The sequence below is a fragment of the Taudactylus pleione genome, unplaced genomic scaffold (genome assembly GCF_031769625.1).
Source record: "Taudactylus pleione unplaced genomic scaffold, aTauple2 ptg000256l, whole genome shotgun sequence".
Lineage (NCBI taxonomy): Eukaryota > Metazoa > Chordata > Amphibia > Anura > Myobatrachidae > Taudactylus > Taudactylus pleione.
The window spans coordinates 4452779-4477558 of NW_028284658.1; the positions used below are offsets into that span (position 1 = coordinate 4452779).

The 24780-nt window shown below is 44.3% G+C and overlaps 1 protein-coding gene and 1 long non-coding RNA gene across 5 annotated transcripts in view; one reads left to right on the forward strand and one right to left on the reverse strand.

Moving 5' to 3' along the window:
• Positions 1–8395, reverse strand: part of LOC148514892 (uncharacterized) — a 33732-nt gene extending 25337 nt beyond the window's left edge. For all 3 annotated transcript variants that reach the window (XR_015879433.1, XR_015879434.1, XR_015879432.1), the window contains exons 1-3: positions 8336–8395; positions 4188–4284; positions 2487–2569 (exon numbers count right to left, since the gene is read on the reverse strand). This is a non-coding gene — a long non-coding RNA (uncharacterized LOC148514892). The remainder of the gene's footprint in view (positions 1–2486; positions 2570–4187; positions 4285–8335) is intronic.
• L3MBTL1 (L3MBTL histone methyl-lysine binding protein 1) overlaps positions 1–24780 on the forward strand; it is a 56526-nt gene that overhangs the window by 24870 nt on the left and 6876 nt on the right. For both annotated transcript variants that reach the window (XM_088480600.1, XM_088480599.1), the window contains exons 12-21: positions 220–371; positions 18908–18984; positions 19318–19403; positions 19520–19630; positions 19813–19927; positions 20197–20296; positions 20542–20706; positions 21490–21539; positions 21733–21878; positions 22670–22732. In XM_088480600.1, the coding sequence (XP_088336726.1) occupies positions 220–371; positions 18908–18984; positions 19318–19403; positions 19520–19630; positions 19813–19927; positions 20197–20296; positions 20542–20706; positions 21490–21539; positions 21733–21878; positions 22670–22732 (1065 nt within the window). The remainder of the gene's footprint in view (positions 1–219; positions 372–18907; positions 18985–19317; positions 19404–19519; positions 19631–19812; positions 19928–20196; positions 20297–20541; positions 20707–21489; positions 21540–21732; positions 21879–22669; positions 22733–24780) is intronic.

The following is a 24780-nucleotide window of genomic DNA, read 5'->3' on the forward strand; positions in this document are numbered from 1 at the left end:
TTTCTACTGTACTGGTTATGGCATAACATTTGGGTTACGCAAGTTCAGAAACAAAACAGAGGTAATTTAAGATAGATTAGTGTAGTTTTGGAATGAGAAGGGGGTGTTGTTCCAGGATCCACGTATGCCTTGCTTGGGGTTAGGTTATACAAGGTGGGGGGCTTTATTACTCTACATTTGTTTCTTCTCAATTCCTGAAGCTCTCTTTCTTTTTACTAGGGCGCACCTCCATCCCTCTTTAGGGTAGGGATGAAGCTAGAAGCCGTGGACAGGATGAATCCATCTCTTATTTGTGTGGCTAGTGTCACTGATGTGGTAGAGGACAGATTCCTTGTGCACTTTGACAACTGGGGCGACACCTATGACTATTGGTAGGTATACATAAAATGAGTATTGGGCTTTCTGCCATCTACTTGACAATTGGATGCAATGGCAATAACAAGGGGCCTGACTCTGACTCTCACGCAATGTCGATGTTCACAGAGTTGACCGATTTCATGCTGCTGCACGCGTGCAAAAATTCCTAAAAACGTATACGTACATGCGTCCCGCGGCGTCTATGCTCACAGGCGCAGGTGCAATTGAGATGCAAGGTATCATATAAATGAATTGGAAATGTGCTGGGCGCTCCTCTGTGGTGACTGGAAGGTGGCTATTTAGATGCACATAAATGGTTGGTCTTATTGGCGTGTTATGGGCATGTTATGGACGTGTTATGGGCATGTTGCTGAAGTTGCCGCAGACACAGACGCATGATTTGTCACATTGGAGGTCATACCTGCACTCACTTACCATAGGGAGAGTGCAGATTTTAATGATGCGACTGATGGTGGCATCTAAAGACCACCCAAGCTGTATTACAGCGCCTGTTAGCAGTCCTTGCACAGTCAGACCCACGGCTGTACACCAGGGGAAGGGCTGATATTAGCATTAGCATATAGTCACAGATGTAACTATGGCTAAAGATGCTAATGTGGTTGCAGCAGTGTGTGACTCGGAATCAGGCCCAAGGTGTCATATATGTGTGTATATCTCTATATAACCTGTACTCTCCTGTACACAAGTCAGGACAGGGAATCACATACAGCTGTAAATTACATGATGCAAAATCACATGTTTCACACAGTACAGAAATGATAGTGGACTTGTCATTTATAGACAACTGCACCATACATACATAACAGGATTCCCAAATCACATTTCTAATTGACCATGCATACATGTCTGCATTAAGTTAGTTAGCCATCTTCTGGACAGGGAGAAATTAATATTGATGAGTATCAGTTAAGGTGCATATACACGGTTAGATTTGTCAGATCATCGAGTTTGTTGAATGATTTCTTCAACGATTTGAACGATTTTATGAACGATGAACGATTTCTGACATTATTTAAAATTAATGAAATCGTCCAAATCTTACTGCAAACACAGTCAATGTCAGATATTGTTTTCTGACATGTCAACGATATGAATGATTTTTACAATCGTTATCGTTCATATCTTTAAGAAAATCTGACCATGTGTATGCAGCATTAGAGATTGGCAGGAGTGTACTCACTGCGCTTCTCATAAACATGAACATTTAGGAAGCGTTAAAGTTTTAAAGACAAGCTAATGATTGCCTCTAAATTAGAATACCAAGGGTTAGTGTCACATGATATGTAGCCAGCATCAGCAGCTAATATAAATAATGCCTAAGGATGTACATAGCAGAAATGAGTTGTGTTTCCTGCAGTTCTATAGTAAAGAAGTGTGCAACAACCACTGTGTCATGCTTACTAAGGACTATATGGAAATATAAGTCACAGACTTCACAGTAATACCATTAGATAGTCTCAGCATGATAATAACTCTGAAAACAGTGCTTTGCTTGTGACTATTCTATATCAGGCATTGGCATATCTATATTGGGTACAGGGGGCCTGCACCCATATAAATATACTTACCTCTCAGTCTCTGCAGTTCCGTGTTGGCCGGCAATGCAGAGCAGCAAAATCACCAGGAAAATGGTGCGGCACCCACTTTCCTGGAGATTTGTATGTGCAGTAGAGAGGTCACCGGGAACATAGTGCCTGATCTGGGCATGTGCAATAGATTCTGCCACAAAGCCAGTGTCTTCTGCGCTGCAAGAGAGGGGGGCCTATATAGGGGGATCGCATCATTTGCGACCAAACCAGACAGTGCGTTAACTGATTTAGTTGCAAACGATGCGACCTGTCAGAAATGCACAATGGGAAGATAATCTTCTAGCAGCCGCCAATAGCAGAGGGACCTCCCGTCTACTCTGCATCCTGCACTCTCCCCCAGTGACTGCCGTGCTGCCGACCACTGCTGATCAGTCAGCACATCAGGAACCCTCACACGGCAGCTGCAGAGAGCAGCCGCTATGTTAATGTTATGTGTTTAGAAAAAAATATATACATTTTGTATAAAATCATGTGGGATAAATTATAAATAGACCTAATTCAATCGTAAAGAAAACTCACAATTTTGGAGTATTTTTTTTTTTTAGAGCAGGTCATCCTTTGATGGAGTCCCAAATTCTTATGAGCCGGTTACAGTGCCGATTCTTGGGTTTCCAAAGTAGTAATTTCCACATGTAAGGTAAGGGATAGCAAGGAAGAAGAGGAAGAGGGTAACATTTTCCACTCACAATATATAGATTCGGAAAAGGTAATGCTGTTATGTCATTCCTGTCTAAAACACTTTGGTGACCCCCAAATCATGTAATTGTGAACCCACCCCCTACTTCACAATGCAGGTAATCTTGGCATTGTGTAGCAGGGGCAGGGACACGATGACACAATTGCACAGTTACACCCCCGCTCTGCCCAAAATTCCACCCTCCGCTGTGCTGACCTGGCTGCCCCCTCCAAGAGGGAGCAGCCAGAATGTCGGCAAGTATGACGCGATGGAATCGGCTCCCACTGCGAGGGACAGACCTATATGCAGTGGAATGGCCGCCAAGAATGAGATATTTGTGGGAGCAGAGCGAGGAACTACGGGGCAGGGGGTGGGGCACCATGGAGCGGCACAGTAAGCGTCAGTACAGCAGTTTGGGGGGGCAGGACCTGACAGAATGGAGGACAGGGCAGAGCAGGAGGGAGTTGACTAAGGTGACCAAGCATATGCCAGGTCCAAATACTTGTCTCTACATCAGAGGTTCCCAAGCTCTGCCATTACAGTCCATGTTTTAAAGATATCCATGCTTGAGCACAGGTGATTTAATTAGTACCTCAGTCAATTTGATTTAAATATCTGGACTCAAGCATGGATATCCTTAAAACCTGGACTGTAATGACAGAGTTTGGGAACCTTTGCTTTACATAAACACTCATGCTACATGACACAAAGCAGGCAAGCAGGCCTCTGCAGCATCAAAATAGCTCAAGCCATTGTTTACTTTGCAGTGGTAATGTAATGTTGAGTGTGGGTTGGTGTGCTAGTTAGTACTGAGGGCCTGATTCAGCAAGGATCGCTATTCTGCTAGAACGCACGCTACGCAGTTGCTAATATCAGCGGTGAAATGCAAATGTTTGCAGTCGCATTGCGATCACAGCCTAACACAAGGACGCTCACTTCCCATTAAACACATCCGTATACTTGTGCAACATAGCGACATAATCGGTAACAATGAGCAACATCAGACCCATACGCACAGTTACAGCAGCTCAGACCTCACTCAGGAATTGCTAACTTCAGCGCACGCTATGAGGCCTCAGGCTGCGTATGAAATTGCAGTGGATAATTTATGCACGCCCCTGCAACGGCGCTGCAACGCACTGGCGCGCCTGCGTTCGCCCCCCCTTCACCACCCACAAACGGCACTTCCTGTCAATCACTGTGCTCTGGATCTGCGTAATCTCTGCAGACGCATTTCCAATCGCAATTGCTAGTTCGCGCACTGCGATGCATGCGCAATGCGAATTAATCGACAGATTGCGTGCATCTTTGCAACTGCGATCCTTGCTGAATCAGGCCCTGAGACTCTATAGGTGATCCCGCTGCATCTATACATTTAAACATTCAATTATAGACTAAATAGTCACTGAGAAGTTCACCTCTGAAAGGAACTGAAACAGATGCCTATTTGTTATTATCAGATGCTGAGTTAGGAGTATCATTATGACACTGATTGCCATTCTGATGAGGCAAAAGGGACAAATTATATCTGATTTTTAATCTACCTGGGTAAGAGTGTCACCACCAGCTCCAAGAAGACGATGTAGCTGATTGCCCTCATGAAAGAGGCAGCTGCCAGTCTGTAGTGAGGAACTGTTCCTGCTTGTGATGAGAGAATCTTAAATTATACATATGATGTGATACATTATGTCAACACTTTTATTTACATTGTACATTTGTATATGAGAGAGTGTGTAGCTACTCTGTACATGCATACCAGATTTTATGCTATTTAATATTCTCAGCATAAGAAATGTCTATGTTACTTTGGAGATATAAAGTAATGCTTATTTTCTGTGATAGGAAAAAAACTTTCAGCCGCTGCCTACTATGGATTAATCTAAGTAACATACGGTAATTTATTTAGTGCCACAATTATGTTGGTTATGGTTAGCTAGTTATTTTGGTTTTAAAATAAAATAGTGAGTATACTGTTTGTTGACACTACCAATTATGCTACTGATGCAGTAATATTATCTTGTTTGATTTTCACATTGTTATTATAATTATTATTATTTTAACAATTGTTTTTATTGAATAAAAACATAATAATACATGGGGATACAGAAAAGAAAGGGGAAAACAGACAGAGGATTACACAGCAAAAAAATTGGGGCAATAGCCTGAAATTACAATACCTAATGATCCAAAACATAAAAAAACAAAAATAAATAAACAAAAAGCACACTGGACCGATATCATGTGGACTCAGAAGAAGGAGAATGTAAAACACCAAGATCTATAACATTACTATGAATTGGGAAGCGCCCTTGTTCCTCCAGGTATTCACTCCACCAGGTATTCACTCCACCAGAGCCAGATCATGTGGGGTGAAGAAGCCGAAGTAGAATATTTGCTGTCTGCTGTTTCATAAAATGCTTTTGAATTTTATTTTCTATGGCCACTAGACATGGTATAGAGTCGGTCCTCCAGAGCTGGGCGATAGCCGCTTTGGTGGCTACTAAGATGTGGCCCATGAGATACCTATCCCCTTTGGATAATTGACCCGGGTAGAAATGAAACTGGTCAGTTAATGGATCTACTGGTTCAGTCTCCCCTATCAATTTACTAATCATATACTAAACACTTCAGTCCAAAGCGGCTGAATACAAGGACAGGACCAAAATATGTGGAGAATATTCCCTACATTTCCACAGTTCCTCCAGCAGTACTTAGAGATTGAGGGCCAATTTTTTGCTGCTTGACTGGGATAAAATACATCCAATGAATCAGCTTAAAAAACATCTCTGAATGGTAAATGCACCGGGAAATTTTAAAACATGTGCGACGGGGGCGTGGCCTGGCTGGTCTAGGGAACAGACGTGTGTCACATCGGCTCCTGTGATAAAGAGTCAAATTGACCCGCTGATGACATCCCCCTGGACTCGAGGGGTATCCACCAGCTCTAGAAACCCACCTGAAGCTAGAGGGACAAGGCTTAGCAGAGTCGGGAACCAGCTTATGTGATTTTGCAGACTGCGGCCTAATTGTCCCCTCACGGCCTTGGACTAAATTTCCCACCCAACCCAAAGAGAGGATCCGGTACCCTGGTAGCCATCCAACCTACATCGGGTACCCACGGAGTTTCCTTGAAGTTCCCGCAGACTCCAGCGCTGCCTGCACTTACCTTGGGTGGAGAGGAGTGACCCCGGACTGGTCCGCCTGGCCGCCATCTCCGTCTGCCCTCAGACGCGGCTTCCGGCTCCCTGCTGCTGCCGCCCGGCTGCTTGATTGGGGCCGCTGCTCCCGGATCTCCTGCACCACTCCGCTCATCCTCAGACGCGGATGCCAGGTCCCTGCCGCCGCCCCGGCTGCTTGATTGAGGCCGCTGCTCCCGGGTCTCTCACATCACGCCGCCCGCCCTCAGTTGCGGCTTCCGGCTCCTTGCTGCTGCTGCCCGGCTGTTTGGCTGAGACCACTGCTCCCGGCTCTCCCATATCATGCCGCTCACTCCCAGACGCGGCTTCCGGCTCCCTGCTGCTGCCGCTCGGCTGGGGCTGCGGCTGTCGGCTCTCCCACTTCACTCCATCCTCCTTTGGACGCGGCTTCCGGCTCCCTGCTGCTACCGCTCGGCTGGGGCTGCTGCTGACACCTCTGGCTCTGGGCAGATTATCTGCAGCACGACCAGTGTTGCCCCTGTGTCCTGCACCCAGTCGTGGGGTTGACTGGGCACGACTGAAGCCCTTGGGACTACTGATTGCTGCTGGAAGAGATCCGGATGGGACGCCCCTGAGGTCCTGCTGAATTCCTGACACCACTGGTGAGTGTTAATACTCCCTTGCCCTCAGGGGCTGGCTGGCAACTTTCAGCCTGGGGGGCAAACCAGAGCAAGTGGCCCTGCTTTTCTACCGGCGTATTTTTTTTTTTTCGACGGCCTCCTGGCCGCTCGCTAAGCTGTGGGTTGCTACCCACAGCTTTAGCGAGTGACCAGGAGATGGTCGCGATGGTCGAGACCATCGTGACCATTGGGGCTTGCGACGAGACCCTTGAGGTAGGGTCTCGTCTGCCACAAGCCCCAGAGAGCTTTCGCCGATAACAGAGCCGGAAGCTCTCCACTGACATCACTCGTGATGTCAGTGGGGCCGCCCCCAATCGCATGGGAACGCCTCTGTTTGGCCAGCCACCCCCCTGGCCCGCCTAACAAACGGGGCGAGCTGTCGATCACCATCGACAGCTGCCCCGTTTGTAGCGAGCCTCGGAGCGAGAGAATCTCTTTCTCACTCCGGGGCTTGCGCACGTGCAGTGCGGCCGCTGCACGTGCACAGGGCACAACATTGACCCACTTGCGAGTGCTCAAGCGCTTGCGAGCCGGTCTGACTGAGACCCTTAGTCAGCACACGCACACACACACAGTCACACTTAGTCAGCACACATACAGTCACACTTAGCATGCACACAGTCACACTTAGGGCCCGATTCAGAGCCGCTCGTAAGCGTCCGCTCGTTCGCTCCGAGCGATGTTCGCACATCTGGGCATGCGTATGGGTTGTAAGGCGCATTCGCCAACCAGTCAGTGCAGTCAGAAATCGTGTGCTCGCAAAATAGCGAATGCCTGCTAATTTGAGTGACAGGATGAGGCGTTTGTGGGTGGTAACAGGGGAAGGTGCTTGAAAATGGGGAGTGGAGATCCGAACGCAGGCGTGCCAAACGATCAAAACGGGCGTTTTAAGGGTGTGCATAATTAACAAAGCAGCGTCATCGACCACGTCAGTTGGTTGTCTTTTAGTCTGAACTGCTCGCATGATTGCGGTAGGAAAATGCTACCACAAGAATAACGAGCAGTTCATACGCCTTTCGATGTACTCGATTAATCTAATAAATAGTGGAGATGACGTATGATGCGAGCAGCCAGGGGGCATAGAGGCGTCAACAGACCGCAAAGAGCGAGCGCTCAATTTAAATAGCCGGCCCCTTTTTCTGAACGAGCGTCCGCAAATCGCGTCCGGCTCTGAATCAGGCCCTTAGTCAGCACACACACACAGTCACAGTCAGCACACACATATACAATCACACTTAGTCAGCACACACACATACAGTCACACTTAGCATGCACACAGTCACACTTAGTCAGCACACACACACAGTCACAGTCAGCACACACACATACAATCACACTTAAGCTGGCCACACACTAGACCAACTTACATCCAACCAGCCAACTTGTTGATTGGTTGGAATGAAAATCTGCTAAGGAATGAAAGCAAATGACAATCAGCAATTTGCTCCCAAACGCCGGAAAATTAACAAAAACTGTTTGTTAAATGTTTGATCTAAACAATTTGTTCAAACTTGTCTGACGACCATTTTCATCTGTTTTCTGGCATTTAGGAGCAAATTGCTGATCATCATTTACTCCTATTCCTTACCAGATTTTCATTCCAACCAATCAACAAGTTGGCTGGTTGGATGTAAGTTGGTCTAGTGTGTGGCCACCTTTAGTCAGCACACACACATACAGTCAGCACACACATATACAATCACACTTAGCATGCACACAGTCACACTTAGTCAGCACACACACACAGTCACAGTCAGCACACACACATACAATCACACTTAGTCAGCACACACACATACAGTCACACTTAGTCAGCACACACATATTTTAAATAACAAAACACAAAGTTAAATCATTGTGACACCCTTCACTTACCTGGTATGGGTGTAGAAGACAGGAAGCAGGCACTCCTCATCTCTGCAGCTCCTCTTTAGGCTCTTCCCACTCCCCCGATAGGACACGCCCCCTTTTTCATTCTCCAGCCTCTTGGAATTGTGGGTAGGGAAACCTGGCTCCCCATTGGTCAACAGCGGCCATCTTTTTATAGCCTGATATGGGGGCAGCCATTTTGTGTTAGCCCCTGTTGAATCGGCTCTCTCTCACTGGGAAGCAGCATCGCATCCTCTGCATGCCGGCCCTGACACACCAGAATTGTACCGGCCCGGGGGGCAGATGGCACCCTGCCCCCCAGCCCAGCCCGCCACTGCTTGCCCTGGTGTTCTCAATTACTAATCTCCCAGCCAGCTGATCATTCCAGAGGAGTTAAATAACAGCTACTCTGCAAGTCTCCCACTTCTAATTCTCCTTGACTGACGATTTGGCGCCACCTTGTGGTACACAGTTATAACCACACTTTATACATATTACAAATCCTCTTTTACTAATACCAATTACTTCAGTTTAAAATCTTGAGGGGTTTTTTTTGGCTATATATACCTCATATACTACTATATTAATATACGGACTACTCAAGACTCTTATACTAGCTTAATTGAAAATGTGATATTGGTTTTCACCATGAATATCTAGCCAGCAGCCTCGGGGGGTCTGTGCTCATTTGCAGTCCCTCTATGTGACGCCTTTTTAAGTATTACATTCCGCAAGCCCACTTCGCCTTCATATTATTTTATTAACTCTGAACATAGGCAAAGATAAAAAATCTGCTCAAAAGAGGGAGGACCCTCGTCCCCAAAATGACTCCTCTCAATCGGATCTGAGACCCTTCCTTCTCCCAACCCCCTCCAAAGAAGTTCCTGCACTCAATCCATCAGATTCACTTTCAAATTCTTCTAACCCGCCAAGCCCTTCTTCAGTTGAGGATTCCGCCCTTCAATCCTCTTCCAAACTGGGCAGCGAGATTAAAGAAATCTTGACATACATCAAGACATTGCCTACCAAACAGGACCTACAAACTACCATCAGGCAGGAAATGGCGTCTGTCAAGCGGGACTTGTCATTACTTTCAGATCGTCTCACGTCATTGGAAGAGACTCAAGAATCTACGGACACAACACTATCTAAGTTGACAGATATCATCACATCACAGTCCGTTGCACTGCAATCTCTAAAATCCAGGGTGGATGATCTAGATAACAGAGGGAGACGAAATAATATCTGTATTCGAGGCCTTCCCGAAGATGTCCAAACCCCTAACCTTATTGACGCCCTGACTAAAATTTTCAACGAAGTCCTCGGCAATGACCCGCATGATAAAATTGGTTTCGACAGAGCTCATTGGGCCTTACGTCCTCGGGGTCTTTCATCTGATAAACCAAGGGATGTAATTTGTCGCTTGCACTACTTTTCTCAAAAAGATGAGATTATGCGTAAAGTCAGGTAATTGGAAGGTGTCGACTTCAATGGAGATACTATTCACATATATCAAGACTTATCTTGGCATACCCTTCAGCTTCGCAGAGCCTTAAAACCGCTAACTGACGAACTCCGCAAGCGGCAGTTGAAATATCGATGGGGCTTTCCGTTTCATCTTCAGGTTACTTTCTCCTGTAAAACACATCTTCTCCATACTCCCTCAGATCTTTCAGCGTTCTGCTCTATGCTAGGCCTACCACCTGTTGAAACGCCTGATTAGAAAGATCCTTTGACCCAATTGGTCTTATCTCCTCGCTCAGAGAACCACCCTTCTTGGCATTCGGTTCAGCATTCCAGAAGGCGCTTGAAAAATCATCCTCATCCGCCTGAATTGGAGGACACCTGAGGTTTATTCTTGATAGTGTATTTTTGCTGTAAGCTTAATGTTCTCTATTATGTTCAAGTTTATTATTATATTCATAACCTAGGAAAATTATTTTTGATGTAATATCTAAATTTGTGATCTATTATAATCACACTGACTATGCCGATGTGGTCTTGTAGGTCTCAATTATTTGTTTCTTGTTCTACATTTCGGGGACGATTGATTACACTCACTGTAGTTACATGTTTTCATGTTCTAATTCCAATCTTACTAACATTTTCTAGTTTATAGATATTTAGTATCCGCATTTGTCTTTTCTATTGCTAAGATGTCACTGTTTAAATTTATTTTTGTTTTATATTAGGACTGCATTTGACTATGACCCCCAACCCGCTATCCATGTTATCATTTACTGAGATATTGGTTTGTTATAAATTTTCCACTGTCTCAGACGCGGGAATTCTAATGTTCTTGGTGTTGTATAACATTGTATTTTTATGCTTTTTTTTGTTTTTTCTCTCCTTTTTTTTTCTTATGTTTTTCTTTTTCTCTTGTTTTTCTGCCTTTTCTTTTTCTTTCCCTTTCTTTATCCCAGGGACCACTACCATACTTTCCTACAAATCTCCTCTGATGACTACAGCTGCCAAGCTTATTGTTTCCTCTATTAACGCTCGAGGCCTAAACATCCCTGAAAAAAGATCCAAGCTTTTGCGCTCTTTATGGGCAGATAAAGTCGACGTGGCTATGATTCAGGAAACCCATTTTAAATTTGGGGTTCGCTCCCCTTCCCTTCTTGACCGTCATTATTCTACGGTGTTCTTTAGTAATAGTCCTGAAGGAAAATCTAAGGGAGTTGCGATTCTTTTCTCAAAACGATTACCCATCTCCGATGTTAACATTTAGAAGCTGATTCCAGGTAGAGTACATCTAATTACTTGTCAACTTTTCCACCAGGACTTTACATTTATTAATGTATATGCCCCTAATCAGGCACAACATAACTTTCTGAAATCTGTTCTAGACCAGCTTGATTCTCAGTTAAAGGGTATTATAATTTTAGGGGGAGACCTTAACTGGACCATGGACCCTATACTCGATGTTTCTTCTAATTCCCCTCGATTCTCACAGGCTAAGTATAGACAGGTTAAACAGAGTTTCCATGATCACCAGCTGGCCGACTCCTGGAGAATTTTGCATCCTACAGGTCGTGACTATTCATTCTATTCCAACCCCCACAAGAAATACTCTCATTTGGATTATTTATTTTTGAGTCACAGACATCTCCACATGCTCGCTGACACCAATATTGGTCCCATCACGTGGTCGGATCATGCCCCTGTTTCTTTGACATTGACACTGCCTGGTCTTTCTCTCGGACAATGGTCTTGGTGGCTTAACGAATCTCTTTTACAAGATCCCTATTGTAAGACAGAAGTTGACACGGCTCTCTCAGACTATCTGGCCTTTAATGTTACTCCCAAAGTTTCACAGGTTACTATCTGGGAAGCTCATAAATGTGTAATTAGAGGCAGATTTATTCAACTCGGCTCTTACATTAAGAAACGGAAATCTGCACGGATCTCGACCCTACTCCAGCGTATCAATCTACTTGAGACTTCACATAAATCATCTCTATCTGGCGATATTTATTTGAAGTTGTCAGAGGCTCGTGCGGAACTTAATAGGATACTTTCTGACAACATAGATTTATCTTTACGGAAATGTAAAAGCCGGTTTTATCAGTGGAGTAATAAGCCAGGGAAGCTTCTAGCACGGGCTTTGAGGACTCAGTGAGCATCTGGATTTATCTCAACTATTAAAGATAGTTCAGGCACATCTCACTCATTGACATCTAAAACTGCTTCCTGTTTTCGCAATATTATTCGACTCTCTATAACCTGGCGGGTTCCTCTTCTACATCATCACCTCCTGTTTCTTCCCAAGACATATTAGACTACCTCTCCACAGCCACCTTTCCCACCTTGTCTCCTTCAGATAGAGACGCCCTAGAGCTTCCCTTCACAATGAAAGAACTCGATTCTGTCTTATCTTCTTCCCCTTCAGGTAAAAGCCCAGGCCCAGATGGTCTAACCATTGCCTACTATAAAACTTTTAAAGATAAACTGGCCCCTAGTCTTTTAAATGCCTTTAACACAATTTCCGCAGACTCTCAGTTTTCTAGACAATCTCTAGAAGCATATATTTCGGTAATCCCTAAATCAGGCAAGGACCCCTCCCTGTGTACGAGCTACAGACCCATTTCACTCCTTAATGTTGACCTTAAATTATACGCCAAACTCATAGCCAATAGATTACATCCACTTCTCCCACAGTTGGTTCACAACGATCAAGTAGGGTTTGTCAGGGTCAGAGAAGCTCGTGATAATACAACTAAAATTCTCAACCTGATTCAGTTAGTGTCGCAGACAAATGTGCCTACCATTCTTCTATCAACTGACGCTGAAAAAGCGTTTGACAGGATTAGTTGGCTATTTATGAGGTCTGTTCTCGGTCACGTGGGATTGGGTCCTCTCGCTATACAGAGGATTTTAGCCCTATATGAGTCTCCATCAGCAAGAGTGAGGGTCAATGGCACCTTATCGGATCCCTTTTTAATAAGTAATGGTACTCGACAGGGATGCCCATTATCCCAGCTAATCTTTGTGCTTTGCATGGAAGCTCTGGCGAGTTCTATTAGAACCAACCCTCATATCTCAGGCGTTCGGGTCGGCGGAATAGAATATAAACTCGCATTATTTGCTGACGATCTCCTAGCTATTATTTCTCAACCGATCACATCTTTACCGCACTTGATGTTGGAATTTGAAAAGTTTGGGAAATTATCCAATTTTAAAATTAATTTCTTGAAATCCAGTGCCCTTAATTTATCTGCCCCCTCCCCTACAATAGCGAGTCTACAAGGTTCCTTCCCATTCACCTGGCACCCGTCCCATATCACATATTTAGGGATTAAATTTACTAGAAAACTGTCACAATTATTCCAAACAAATTTTCTCCCCTTTCTTTCCTCAATCCGCTCGGATTATTCCCAATGGCACCTGAAGCAGCTTTCGTGGTTAGGAAAGAATAATGTGGTGAAGATGAATACACTACCCAAACTGCTCTATGTTCTCCAGACGTTGCCAATTGCTGTGTCGGAGTCTTGGTTTAGATCACTTACTTTACTGATCCATCAATTTATTTGGTCCCGAAAGAGACCTAGAATCAGACGTGACTTACTATCATGCCCAAAACAGTTAGGTGGTCTTCAGCTCCCAGACATTAAATCCTATTATCATGCCATCCATCTAAATAGAATCCTTGAATGGACTAGAAACAGAGATATTAAACAATGGATTGCCATTGAAGGCTGCTTCATGAAACAACACCCTGAGATAGTTCCATTGTTGCCGTCCCTTCCTAGGATATCTCCTCCTCACCCAACTATCTCTCCCACCCTTTCTTTATGGAAGACTTTAAGGCTTATCCCTAACATCTCCTCACTTTTTGGCCCTCTCACTTCGTTTTTGGCTAATCCAAGGTTCCCGCCAGGTATTGACCCTTCCCATTTTTCCAACTGGACCGAGGCGGGTCTCTTCAGAATTGGTCAGCTGGTAAATGCTTCAGGCATTAAACAGTTCTCAGAGATTCGGGAGAGATGGAACATTCCTCAGTCAGATTTCTGGAAATTTTTGCAAGTATGCCATTTCCTTACCTCAGATAATAGGCTTACCTTAGCAAAAAGGGACCTTACTAATTTTGAGAAATTATGTGTCACCCCACTATCCCCCTCACATACAATATCTGCCCTTTATCAACTATTATTGTCCAGTCAAGTGTCTAGTATTCTGCCTTGGGCTAAGGCTTGGGAGAAAGATTTAGGTCTAGCTTTATCTGATTCGGACTGGCAGACTATCTTTCTTAAAACCCACACTAGCTCTATTTGTATCACCGTTAGGGAAACACAATAAAAGATCTTAATGCGATGGTATCATCATCCTGTCATATTACATTCCATGTTCCCATCAGTTCCCAATACCTGTTGGAGATGTTCTTCCGCTGTGGGCTCTCTCCGACATATTTGGTGGGATTGTCCTTTACTATCAAATTTTTGGTCCGATGTTATCTCTATCGCCCAACAAATTCTAGGCTTTCCCGTTCCCACAGGCCCCAAATTCTGGTTAATTAACCATTCGTCAATCCCATTGTCCCAGTTTAAGAAATCCCTGCTTTGCCATCTGAGTAACGCAACTCGTGCTGTGATACCTGTGCTCTGGAGATCTACTACTCCCCCTACACGTAAAGACTGGTTTTGTAGGCTTGATTGTTTTATGTCAGTGGAAGATATTTTATATTCCTCACTAGATAAGTCCTCTGAATTTGCCAGTACCTGGTTTCCTTAGCTGGACTATAAGTCTTCAGATATATATAGGAATTATATGTCTTCCACCTCATCTACCATATAAATTATGATCCTCAGAATAATAACTATTATTACTCTTATGCACACGATAGTCCCTCCTCTTCTTCTTTCTTTTCCTCCCTTCCCTTCTCTTCTTTTCTATTCTTGTTCTTCTCTCTCTCACTGTTTTTCTACTTTTCTTATTGTTTGTCTTTTTATTTGTTTTCCTTTTAAAAATCTATTTTTGTTTGTTATGTGTTTTTTCTTTTTTGATATATTATATATCTGATCTAGATTGTGTTATTTGTGCCATTAAGCCTGATCTTTCTAAGAAAACGAGTATTTAATTATTATCTGCTTCGGGTTTATCAGATGTGAAATGTTTATATCAACTGTAATTTTTTCTAAATATTCTAATAAAAACAGAATATACAAAAAAAATGTTGCGAAATACGATCTCCCATTCATCCTCCGATACCGACCTAGAAAAATCTTTTTCCCAATTAACTTGACACACCAATTTCCCTTTTTTTTGCTTGTTAATAGCTGGAAATGGTACCACCCCGGTATGCCTCCCCTATGACTAGGGGACTGTAGACGAGATGTAATAAATGCTGGGAAAACTGTTTATTTCAGAGTGGGACAGGCAAACAAATTTGGAGCCAGTGCCTTAGCTGCAAATATTTACAAAAATCTTGCAATGGAACTGCATAGCTTGCTTGGAGGTGGGAGAATGAGGCTAGTCCTTCTTCAGTAAAGACATCACCCACAGTGGTGAGACCGCCCCCAGACCATGAGTCTAATTTCAGATCAAGAATTAAATGTGCTACCCCCTTTAATGACAGAGCTGGAGAAGGCAAACTTAATTCATCTGTGTGGGACAACATCTTATGCCAGGCGGACAGTGTACACAGAATTGCCTTAGAAAAACCAGGCCCAGGGTATTTGACAGGCTTAGGAAACTATAAAAGATCCATAAGGGCATCCCCTCACTTCCCATGCTTACCCATGGTGTAAGTAAATCTACTGCAAACCAATCCCTTGTTTGATCAATTAAACAGGCAACTTGATATTTCTCCCGGTCGGGGAATGCTACCCCTCCCTCATCTTTAGGGAGAGAGCGTACCTCTAGCAATCTTCTGTTTGTTCCCCTTCCAAATAAAGTCCCCTATTATTTGATAGAATTTATTACATAACGGTTTGGGAAGGAGACGAGGGCTAGTATGAAAAATATAGATTTTTGGGAGCAGGACCATTTTGGCTGCAGCTTCTCGACCCAACCAGGACAATTCATAATACATCCAATCTTTAGTTAGCTTTGCAAATGCTGTAAGTAAAGGACCATAGTTATACTCAATAATATCTTTATCCCCCTCGAGATGGGTTCCCAAGTATCTAAGTGACCGAGACTGCCAAGCGTATTTATAAGAAGCTTGTAATTTACCAAGCGAGGCCTCTGAAATCTGAAAAGGAAGAGCTTCAGTCTGAGTTGTGTTCAGCTTCTAAAATGAAACCTTTGCGTAACTATATATAAATGAGTGCAGCATGGGGAGGGAACTTTCTGAGTTCAGTAAACAGAGTAAGATGTCGTCTGCAAATAGACTGATGCCAACTATAGGGCCCTGAATATCAGTGTTACTCCTAATTTTCTCAGTTAATGGTTCAATCGCTAGCACAAATATCAGAGGGGAAAGCGGGCAACCTTGGCGAGTGCCATTAGTAATATCGAAACTGCATGACAGACTACCGTCTAATATAAAATCTAATATTCTGCACTTAAAACAATCTGGAGGTAACCCCAATGGAGCCTGTCGAATGTCTTTTCGGCATCTAAAGATAAGACTAATAATAAGGGCTCCTTCTTGGACCCACAGTGTTCTATTATGTTAATAACGCCATGCCTGCCCAAAACTAACCCCACCTGGTCCTGATTAATCAGCTTTAGAGGACAAAGGGCCTGATTCAGACCCGCTCGCAAATTGCGGCTGCTCGCTGGCAAAAAGGGGCCGGATATTTAAATTAAGCGCTCTCACTGCGTCTCATGAGGACGCCCTCTATGTCTTAGTGAGCCCCGGCAATGAGCGCTCGCTAGTGTATAAAGACGCCCCCTTGCCACTCACGTCATATCCGGTATTTGAAGGATTAATCGGTAACATCGAGAGCCATCGGAGCTGCTCGCAGCGCTTGAGGTAGACCTTACCCTCCCACAAGCACTGCAAGTAGTTCAGGGTGAAAATAAATCAACCAAGTGACGTGTTCAGTGACGCTACTTTGCTAGTTATGCACACCCATTAAACTCCGTTCTGATGGTCAGGCAGGCCTGCGTTCGCAGCGCCACTCCCCCGTTCACAAGCACCTTCCCCTGTTACCACCCACAAACGGCGCTATCTGTCGCTCATTCCACCGGGCAGTCTTTTCAGGGCGAGCGAGCAAAATCCGATTGCTCGTACTAGTTTGCGCACGGGCACTGCGACTTATATACATGCGCAGACGGGCAACCATCGCTCAGAGCGAGCACAACTTAGCGTCCGGGTCTGAATCAGGCCCAAAGTCGGTTTGTGACCAGTTTAATATCCGTATTCAATAAGGCAATAGCACGTTAATTTTGCACCAAAGTAGGAGCCTTGCCTGGTTTGGGGAGAGCAACTATCTGTGCCTCCAACATCTCTTTGAGAAACCATCCTTTCTCGGATGCCTAACTTAAAACAGATGTCAATACTGGTGCAATATCAATTTTAAAGGCTTTATAAAAATTAGACAGGTACCCATCTGGCACAGGGGCCTGCCTTATTAAGCGGTAAAGAGTCTATAGCTACCTCTACCCAAGGACAGGCATGCCTCAGGATCCAAGGAGGGCAGATCCATATCTCTCAAAAAGGCATCAATGGCTTCAGAAGTAGGTTGGAGGATGTCAAGATCACCCTTCAAATTATATAATTTTGCTTAGTACTCCGCAAACATATATGCAATCTCCCTTGGGTCAGAAACTTTGGCACCTTTAGAATTATAGATGTGTTGTACTCGCTCCTTCGCCTGCTGCCCCCTTGGCTTATGCGTCAGCAAGCGGCCTGCCCTATTACCAAGAACATAAAAGTTCTGATTGAGACTTGCAATGTTCCGCTGAACCTCCTGCAATGAAAATATATTGGCCTTTTCACTTTAAAAAGCTTCTTATTAGCAAGGTCATTATAATTATTATAGTCTGTGTGCTAAGTGTTGTGTTGGGTACACATAGGTCTACTTTGAAATTATATATAACAAAGGTATGTACTTTGAACTATTACCGCTTTTGTGAATTTTATTTGTAGAACCGTAGGGTATTAATAGGCAGTACTGGGAACTGCACAGTATTTCTAGGCAGTACTGGACAGTGGAACTGAAGAATATCGGTAAGTGGTACTGGCCATGTGGAACTGCAGGGTAATGGCAGATGGTACTGGACACTGGGAACTGTAGGAAAATGGTAGGCGGTACTGGACACTGGGAACTGTAGGATAATGGTAGGCAGTACTGGACACTGGGAAATGCAGGGTAATGGTAGGTGGTACTGGACACAGAATTGCAGCATAATGGTAGGCAGCACTGGACACTGGGAACTGTAGGGTAATGGTAGGCGGTACAGGACACTGGGAACTGCAGGGTAATGGTAGATGATACTGAACACTGGGCACTGGGAACTGTAGGGTAATGGTAGACGGTACTGAACACTGGGAACTGCAGGGTAATGGTTGGCAGCACTGGACACTGGGAACTGCAGGGTAATGGTAGGCGGTACTGAACACTGGGAACTGCAGGGTAATGGTTGGCAGCACCGGACACTGGGAACTGCAGGGTAATGGTAGATGGTACTGAACACTGGGAACTGTAGGGTAATGGTAGGTGGTACTGAACACTGGGAACTGCAGGGTAATGGTAGATGGTACTGAACACTGGGAACTTAGAGTAAAGGTAGGTGGTACTGGACAATGAATTACAGGGTAATGGTAGGTAGTACTGGACACACAGATAACTGCAAGGTATTGATAGGTGGTGCTGGACACAGAAAACTACAAGGTATTTGTTGGTGGTACAGGTATTGGTAGGTTGTACTGGACACAAGGAAATACAGGTTAATGGTAGGCACTGCTGGGGATGGAATTGAGGGTCCTGCTGGATAACACCGGGCATTTCTTTGAAGTCCAATGCAACACACTTTTACTTCAACTGTGCACACAAAAATAGGCTGGGGTAGTTTAGTGCCAGAGTATGTTTCAGGATCAGTCCAGCCATGTCTCTATCTTGCTTATTGTTTGCTTATAGTTAAATAATTCTTTTTCAGCTCTGGCTTGATATATACATTTTTCCTTAGGTGTGACCCCAGCAGTCCCTACGTTCATCCTGTGGGTTGGTGTAAAGAACATGGGAAGCCTCTCACTCCACCTCAGGGTGAGTTCGGCTTTGACACAGAAGACTGCAATGTGGGTATATGTGGTCGCTACCGGTTATCTGTACTAAAATAACATTTTCAATCCCTTGCTTATAGTTGGATTCAGATCTTGCAATTATGAAAGTGGCAAGGGTCTATTTTCCCAATGAAAATAAAAAATATTGGTTTCTGTACTATGCACTAAAACAAGTCTTGCTATGAATGTATTGATTAGATAGCATTACTTATTAGTATTAGATAATAGTACTATTATAGACAGCAATGTATTTTGGACCAGTGATTCACAAACCTTCTTGTATCACGTATTATTCTGATCAGCTCTCTCCCTGCAGATTATCCAGAACCCAATAATTTCACTTGGGACCGATACTTGTCGGAGACTGGAGCCACTGCAGTGCCCACTCGTGCCTTTCACACGGTAATGTCAACGCCTGTCACATGACAAAATGTTATCACTGGAAGTCAGCCCTAGGTTTTATTCTTCCTAAAACACACCTCATTCATAATCTATTTCTCACCTTGAATCTCCTGAAGTGGCCTCCACATGGGTTCAAGGTCAGCATGAAGCTGGAAGCTGTAGATAGAAGAGATCCCTCACTGATCCGTGTGGCATCTGTGGTGGATGTGGAAGAGTGCAGGATAAAGGTGGATAACCTGATCTTAAATCCATTGTATGTCACATTCTGCTTTTTCCATTACATGTATCTGTCTGTTGTGGTTTAGACCATCTTCCCTGTGGGTGTTGATGTGCATCCATCTTAAATTGTGGGGCAATGGGAAGGGTAACTAATACTCTGGGTCTCTGACAACCCATCCCACCTTCCAAGGTTCACTTTGATGGCTGGAGCCATTTGTATGACTTTTGGCTGGACGCTGACCACCCAGACTTACATCCTTTGGGTTGGTGCCAGAGAACAGGACACCCACTACAGACTCCCCTCCGTGAGTACCACCACCACAACCAGTTCAGTCATGAATGTCTTCTTAGAAGAAAAGGCAATTATAAGTTCCCAGCAGGTTAACAAACATGATTCCATCACAACTCCAAATAAACACATCAGTTAATAATGCATCCCAATAATAGCTTCAAGTCAGTGCTCTAGAAAATATGGAGGTTAAACAGGTTTGAAAACTCATTTCCACATGTCTTGCTCTCTTACTGGAGAAATCTTCCACTGGTTCCATTTCATCACTCCCTATTCTTTCCACAGGACACCGTGATGCTACTGACATGTTACCAGGCACTTGTGTATCCCTCAGCTGTAAGGGGATTTCTCATTCACGAAGTAGTAAATACAGTTTCCAACACAGGTAAGCCATTCTACTTGTCTGGCTCTCTATCACTAGTGTACTGCCAATGTCCTTGGTCACATTCCCCTAACTCTACCTTTTACGTTACTAATTTATTTTTATCTCTGTACAAAATGTATTGTTGTAACTTACTGTAGTACGATGCCTTATCTGCTCATGTGTGCTGGTCTAACCTTCATTGTCTCAGTCTATTTGGGACTTCCCATATTCCACCCACTCTAAGCTTTCTTTCTTCTGGCCCATAGAAAGTGCCCTACTCCTGGTTGTGATGGTTCTGGTCATGTGACTGGAAGGTTCACAGCTCATCACTGTCTGTCTGGCTGTCCTCTTGCTGATAGGAACCAACAACCAGCACGAACTAGAAATCCAATTCCACTACCACCCCGCAGGAAATCCAGACACCATGGCAGGTAACAGAGTGACATGCAGGCACAGCACTTAAATTTTTCCTATCGTTTTATCAAGCTATAAGGTGGAGGGGGCTGATTCTGAGTCGCACTGATCTCTGTTCACGGACACATACTGTGACTTTGTGCTTACAGGGCACGCGCACATGTGAATTTACGCACCTTTGCATATGTCTGTCCTATAAGAGTCGGACAGAAATTGTCCAGATCTGTCTTTTTGTGAAATAGGACAATTCTGGGTGTGAGCCGTGTGGTAGAAATGCAATCGCAAGTAGACACCCTAACTTGTAGGAGGGTAATGGGAGTATTGTGGATGTGCATCAAATGCTTGTGCGTATGGGTATCACTTGCACCAAACATGAGGTTGGTGCAACTGCAATTACTAATGATGATGGCTGCAGCGGCCATGGTAAAATCAATTGGCAGCATGGCTTTGCGCTGGCAGATACATGAATCCCTGCATTAGTGGGGGATTCAAACTGGTATTAGCATAAGATGGTATATCAGGCAACCACAGCTGCCCACAGCCACTATGCGTGCGTCTCAGAATCAGCCCTAAGAAGTATATCAGCATGTGACCTATACACTAATAATGACTCATGCATACTTTAAAACATAAACCGATTTTACCAAACAATGCAAGGAGATGAAATGCCTATTATCATAGGGATCACAGCTCCATAATTGACAATGAAGAGCTGGACACACCTAGACCATAGACAAGAAATTAGGGTAAAGCACTTTTTACAAGTGTATATGAACCCTAATGTTTATATACCATTGCAGGATTGGACGTCCTCCCAAATATCGTAGGTTGCAGCAGGACAATTTTCAGGGTAAGTGACTATTCTATTCAATTCTATATTTTATTCTAATTCTCCTTTACTGCATATGATCCATTTCTATGTATCTTTATATAATACATGCTGTGTTATAATAACCAATCCTACTAATGTATGCAAACCTTTGCTAGAACTTTTCCATCATTAATAGTCCGAATATATATTTCTCTCCCTTCTCAATCCCTAGACACAGTTCATCAGTCACTTTTCATGTCGGCAATGTCCATACACCCGGATCGCGCTCTTGCTCACTGCTGGGAGCAACACTGCCGCCTGCTGCCTGGTGTTGCTGGTATCAGTGCCAATACAGTGTCTAAGTGGAGCACAGAAGAGGTATCACTTTTGCAGACACCGCTACGTTTATTACGCCATTGCTAAGAGAAAAGAAATATGTTGTGCAAAGTCCTGACAGACACATTTTGTACGTAATTTGTGTGTGGAAAAAAATGGAGCGCGGAGTCAGACCACTCCCTTACATTTGTGTGATGGTGGTATGTCTTAAGAGGGAAGGCAAGTTATGGGTATATCTCTATTGGGTGTTGTTAATTTCTGTCGGCATTCATCATGTTAGCAATCATAATGTTGACTTGAGAATGTCGACATGGGCATAATGTCAACATCGATTACTTTGACATTCATTATATTGACAATGATGAAATGTCGATATGATAAGAATCTCGACAAAACTCCTTGGTGGTCTAATGGTGACATACCTGTCAGGGTAGCTCCAGCGGTGTCTTCCGGGTCTGGCGATGATGGGCTTACGGCGGTATGCCTCACCATAACCCTCCCCCTAGTGCCTAACCTCCCATCCCACAACCTAACTCTAACCCTTCCCTGTCAGAGCCTAACCCTAACCCTCCGCTGCCAGCCCATGCAGAATGTCTGCATTCACATGTCGATATTTCAGATGTCAACATTGAACAGGTGGTCATCCTGCACATGCCAACATGTTTAATGTAGACATTTCAAGAATGTCGACATTATGAATTGTAAATGTCGACATGTCTACATCCCTCCCCATTCTATGTAGCTCACCCCATTGTGGGATGATTCGATTCCATACATTAGATCTTTGTGTTATCAGGTGAGAAGATACGTACTAAATTGTATTTATTTTGTAGGTGTTTAGCTTTGTGCAGACACTGACAGGATGTGAGGACCAGGCCAGACTGTTCAAAGAGGAGGTGAGACTTCCTAGGTTTATACTACAGATTTTCTAATGTGATTAGTATATAACTATGAGGTAAAAAATTTAAATAAAACCTAATTAAATATGGCATATACCATGTAGTACCTAAACTGTATACACTAGGGGGTATATTTACTAAAGTGAGAGATTTCAGAAGTGGAGATGTTGCCCGTTAACTATTATATTCCAGAAGGTGCTAGTTAAATGTTAAGTAGAATCTGATTGGTTGGTATGGGCAACATGTCCACTTCTAAAAACTCTCACTATAGTAAATATACCCCTAGTGCTTTTATTCTTCTTCGGGTACCATAGGGTCCACAGGAATTACTGCCGCAACACCGGTGAGGGAACTGGTGATTTCGGCGGGCGCCAGCAGAGTTTGACCAGTGATGACGCTGTGCCCGGGACTGCAGCTGGAAGCACAGGGACGCTGATCAGATGGTTCCCCGCTCGTGGGGAACCACGTGGCAGTCCGTACCTCCGGCAGTGGATACCTGCCAGAGGTTGCTGTAGTGGGGAACCCAGAGACGACTGCTTCCCCACTAGACCATCGGGGCATACAAATCTGGCGCTGGGGACAGTGGCAGTGGCCATGCATTGTTAACCCTACACTTGTTGTAGGTTACTTGCAAATATTTACCATGTCTCATGACAAAGGTAAACAGGAGACTGTTGTACCTGTGCTGGTTTCATGTAAATCCTGTGCAGTATGCCTCTCAGGATTTCATACAGGATGGACTCTGTTGATTGTTATACACCACAACAGTCCACCTCGCCAGCACCTGTTCAGGGGTCACCATGAATGTCCTCCAGGTTTCAGGTTATGACGCAGTTAGGGGACAGTTTATCAGATCCCACACTGCCTCCCACTTTGGATTTCCCACAGTGAATACAGCCTGCTATGTTTCCTCTTTCCAATTTCCATACATCCTTCCTGGATGGAGGGTTATGTCCACTCAGTTCAGAATCTGGCTTTTAGCATCTACCTACCTGCAGATGTTACAGGTGAATAAGGCATCAACTGTCTAAGCATATAAATGGACTGCACCATCCTCTCAGTCCACCCTGCTTTCAGATTCTGATATATCATCTGAGGAGGCAGAGGATACATAGGTTACTCCCTCTGGGCCTATCTCGGAGAGGAAGAGCGTCATTCATCAGTGGATGTTCCTCTCTAGCAGGGGCGGTTAATTCAATCCTCATTATAGAAGATGAAGTACCATCTCCTAAAGCCTAATAAACCTGGTGTTCAGACACCAGAAGGTGATGTAGACTGGATTACCTTAATCTGAACAGCTCACTGAGTTTATGGGGAAAGCATGGAACACTCCAGCTAACTGGTCCAGATTCCAAAAACGACTATTGTCTTTTTACCCTCTCCCACAGGGAGAGTGCATTAGGTGGGAGATCCCCTCCCTACTGGCGATTCTTACGTGACACCTTCCTGAAGGGTTACTCCCCAGAAAGTTGTTTGCACAACTCCCCATCAGATTCTATCTAGGCTCTTGCCCTCTAGTAGACCATTCATGCACTGCTAAGGTCAGGTGTGATAATCCTGGTTCCTTTAGCTAACAAGGAAGGAGTTATTACCCAAACTGGCTTTTTATTCAGAAGCTAAATGGGTCTCATCGCTATTTTCTGAATCAGAAATCTCTCAACAGGTTCAATCATGTGCCCAGGTTCCATATGGAGATCCTACGGTCAATTATGCTGGCAATGGAACCTGGGGATTTCATGGTTCCCTTGACATACAGGATGCATATATGCATGTACCTATTTCACTATTCCACCAAGGGTTTCTGAGTTTTGCTATTCGTCAGCAACATTACCATTGCCCTGTGGTCTGTCCACAGCCCCTCGGGTGTTTACCAAGATAATGGCAGTCATGACTGCTCATCTTAGAAGGAGTCAGGCTACTGTCATGTTTGGACGACCTCCTGATATTGGCAGTCTATGAAGGTTTTACAACATCTTCTCCAGCTGACCACTGCCCGTCTACAGGAGCAGGGCTGGATAATCAATTGGAAAAAAGTTTTCCCTTTC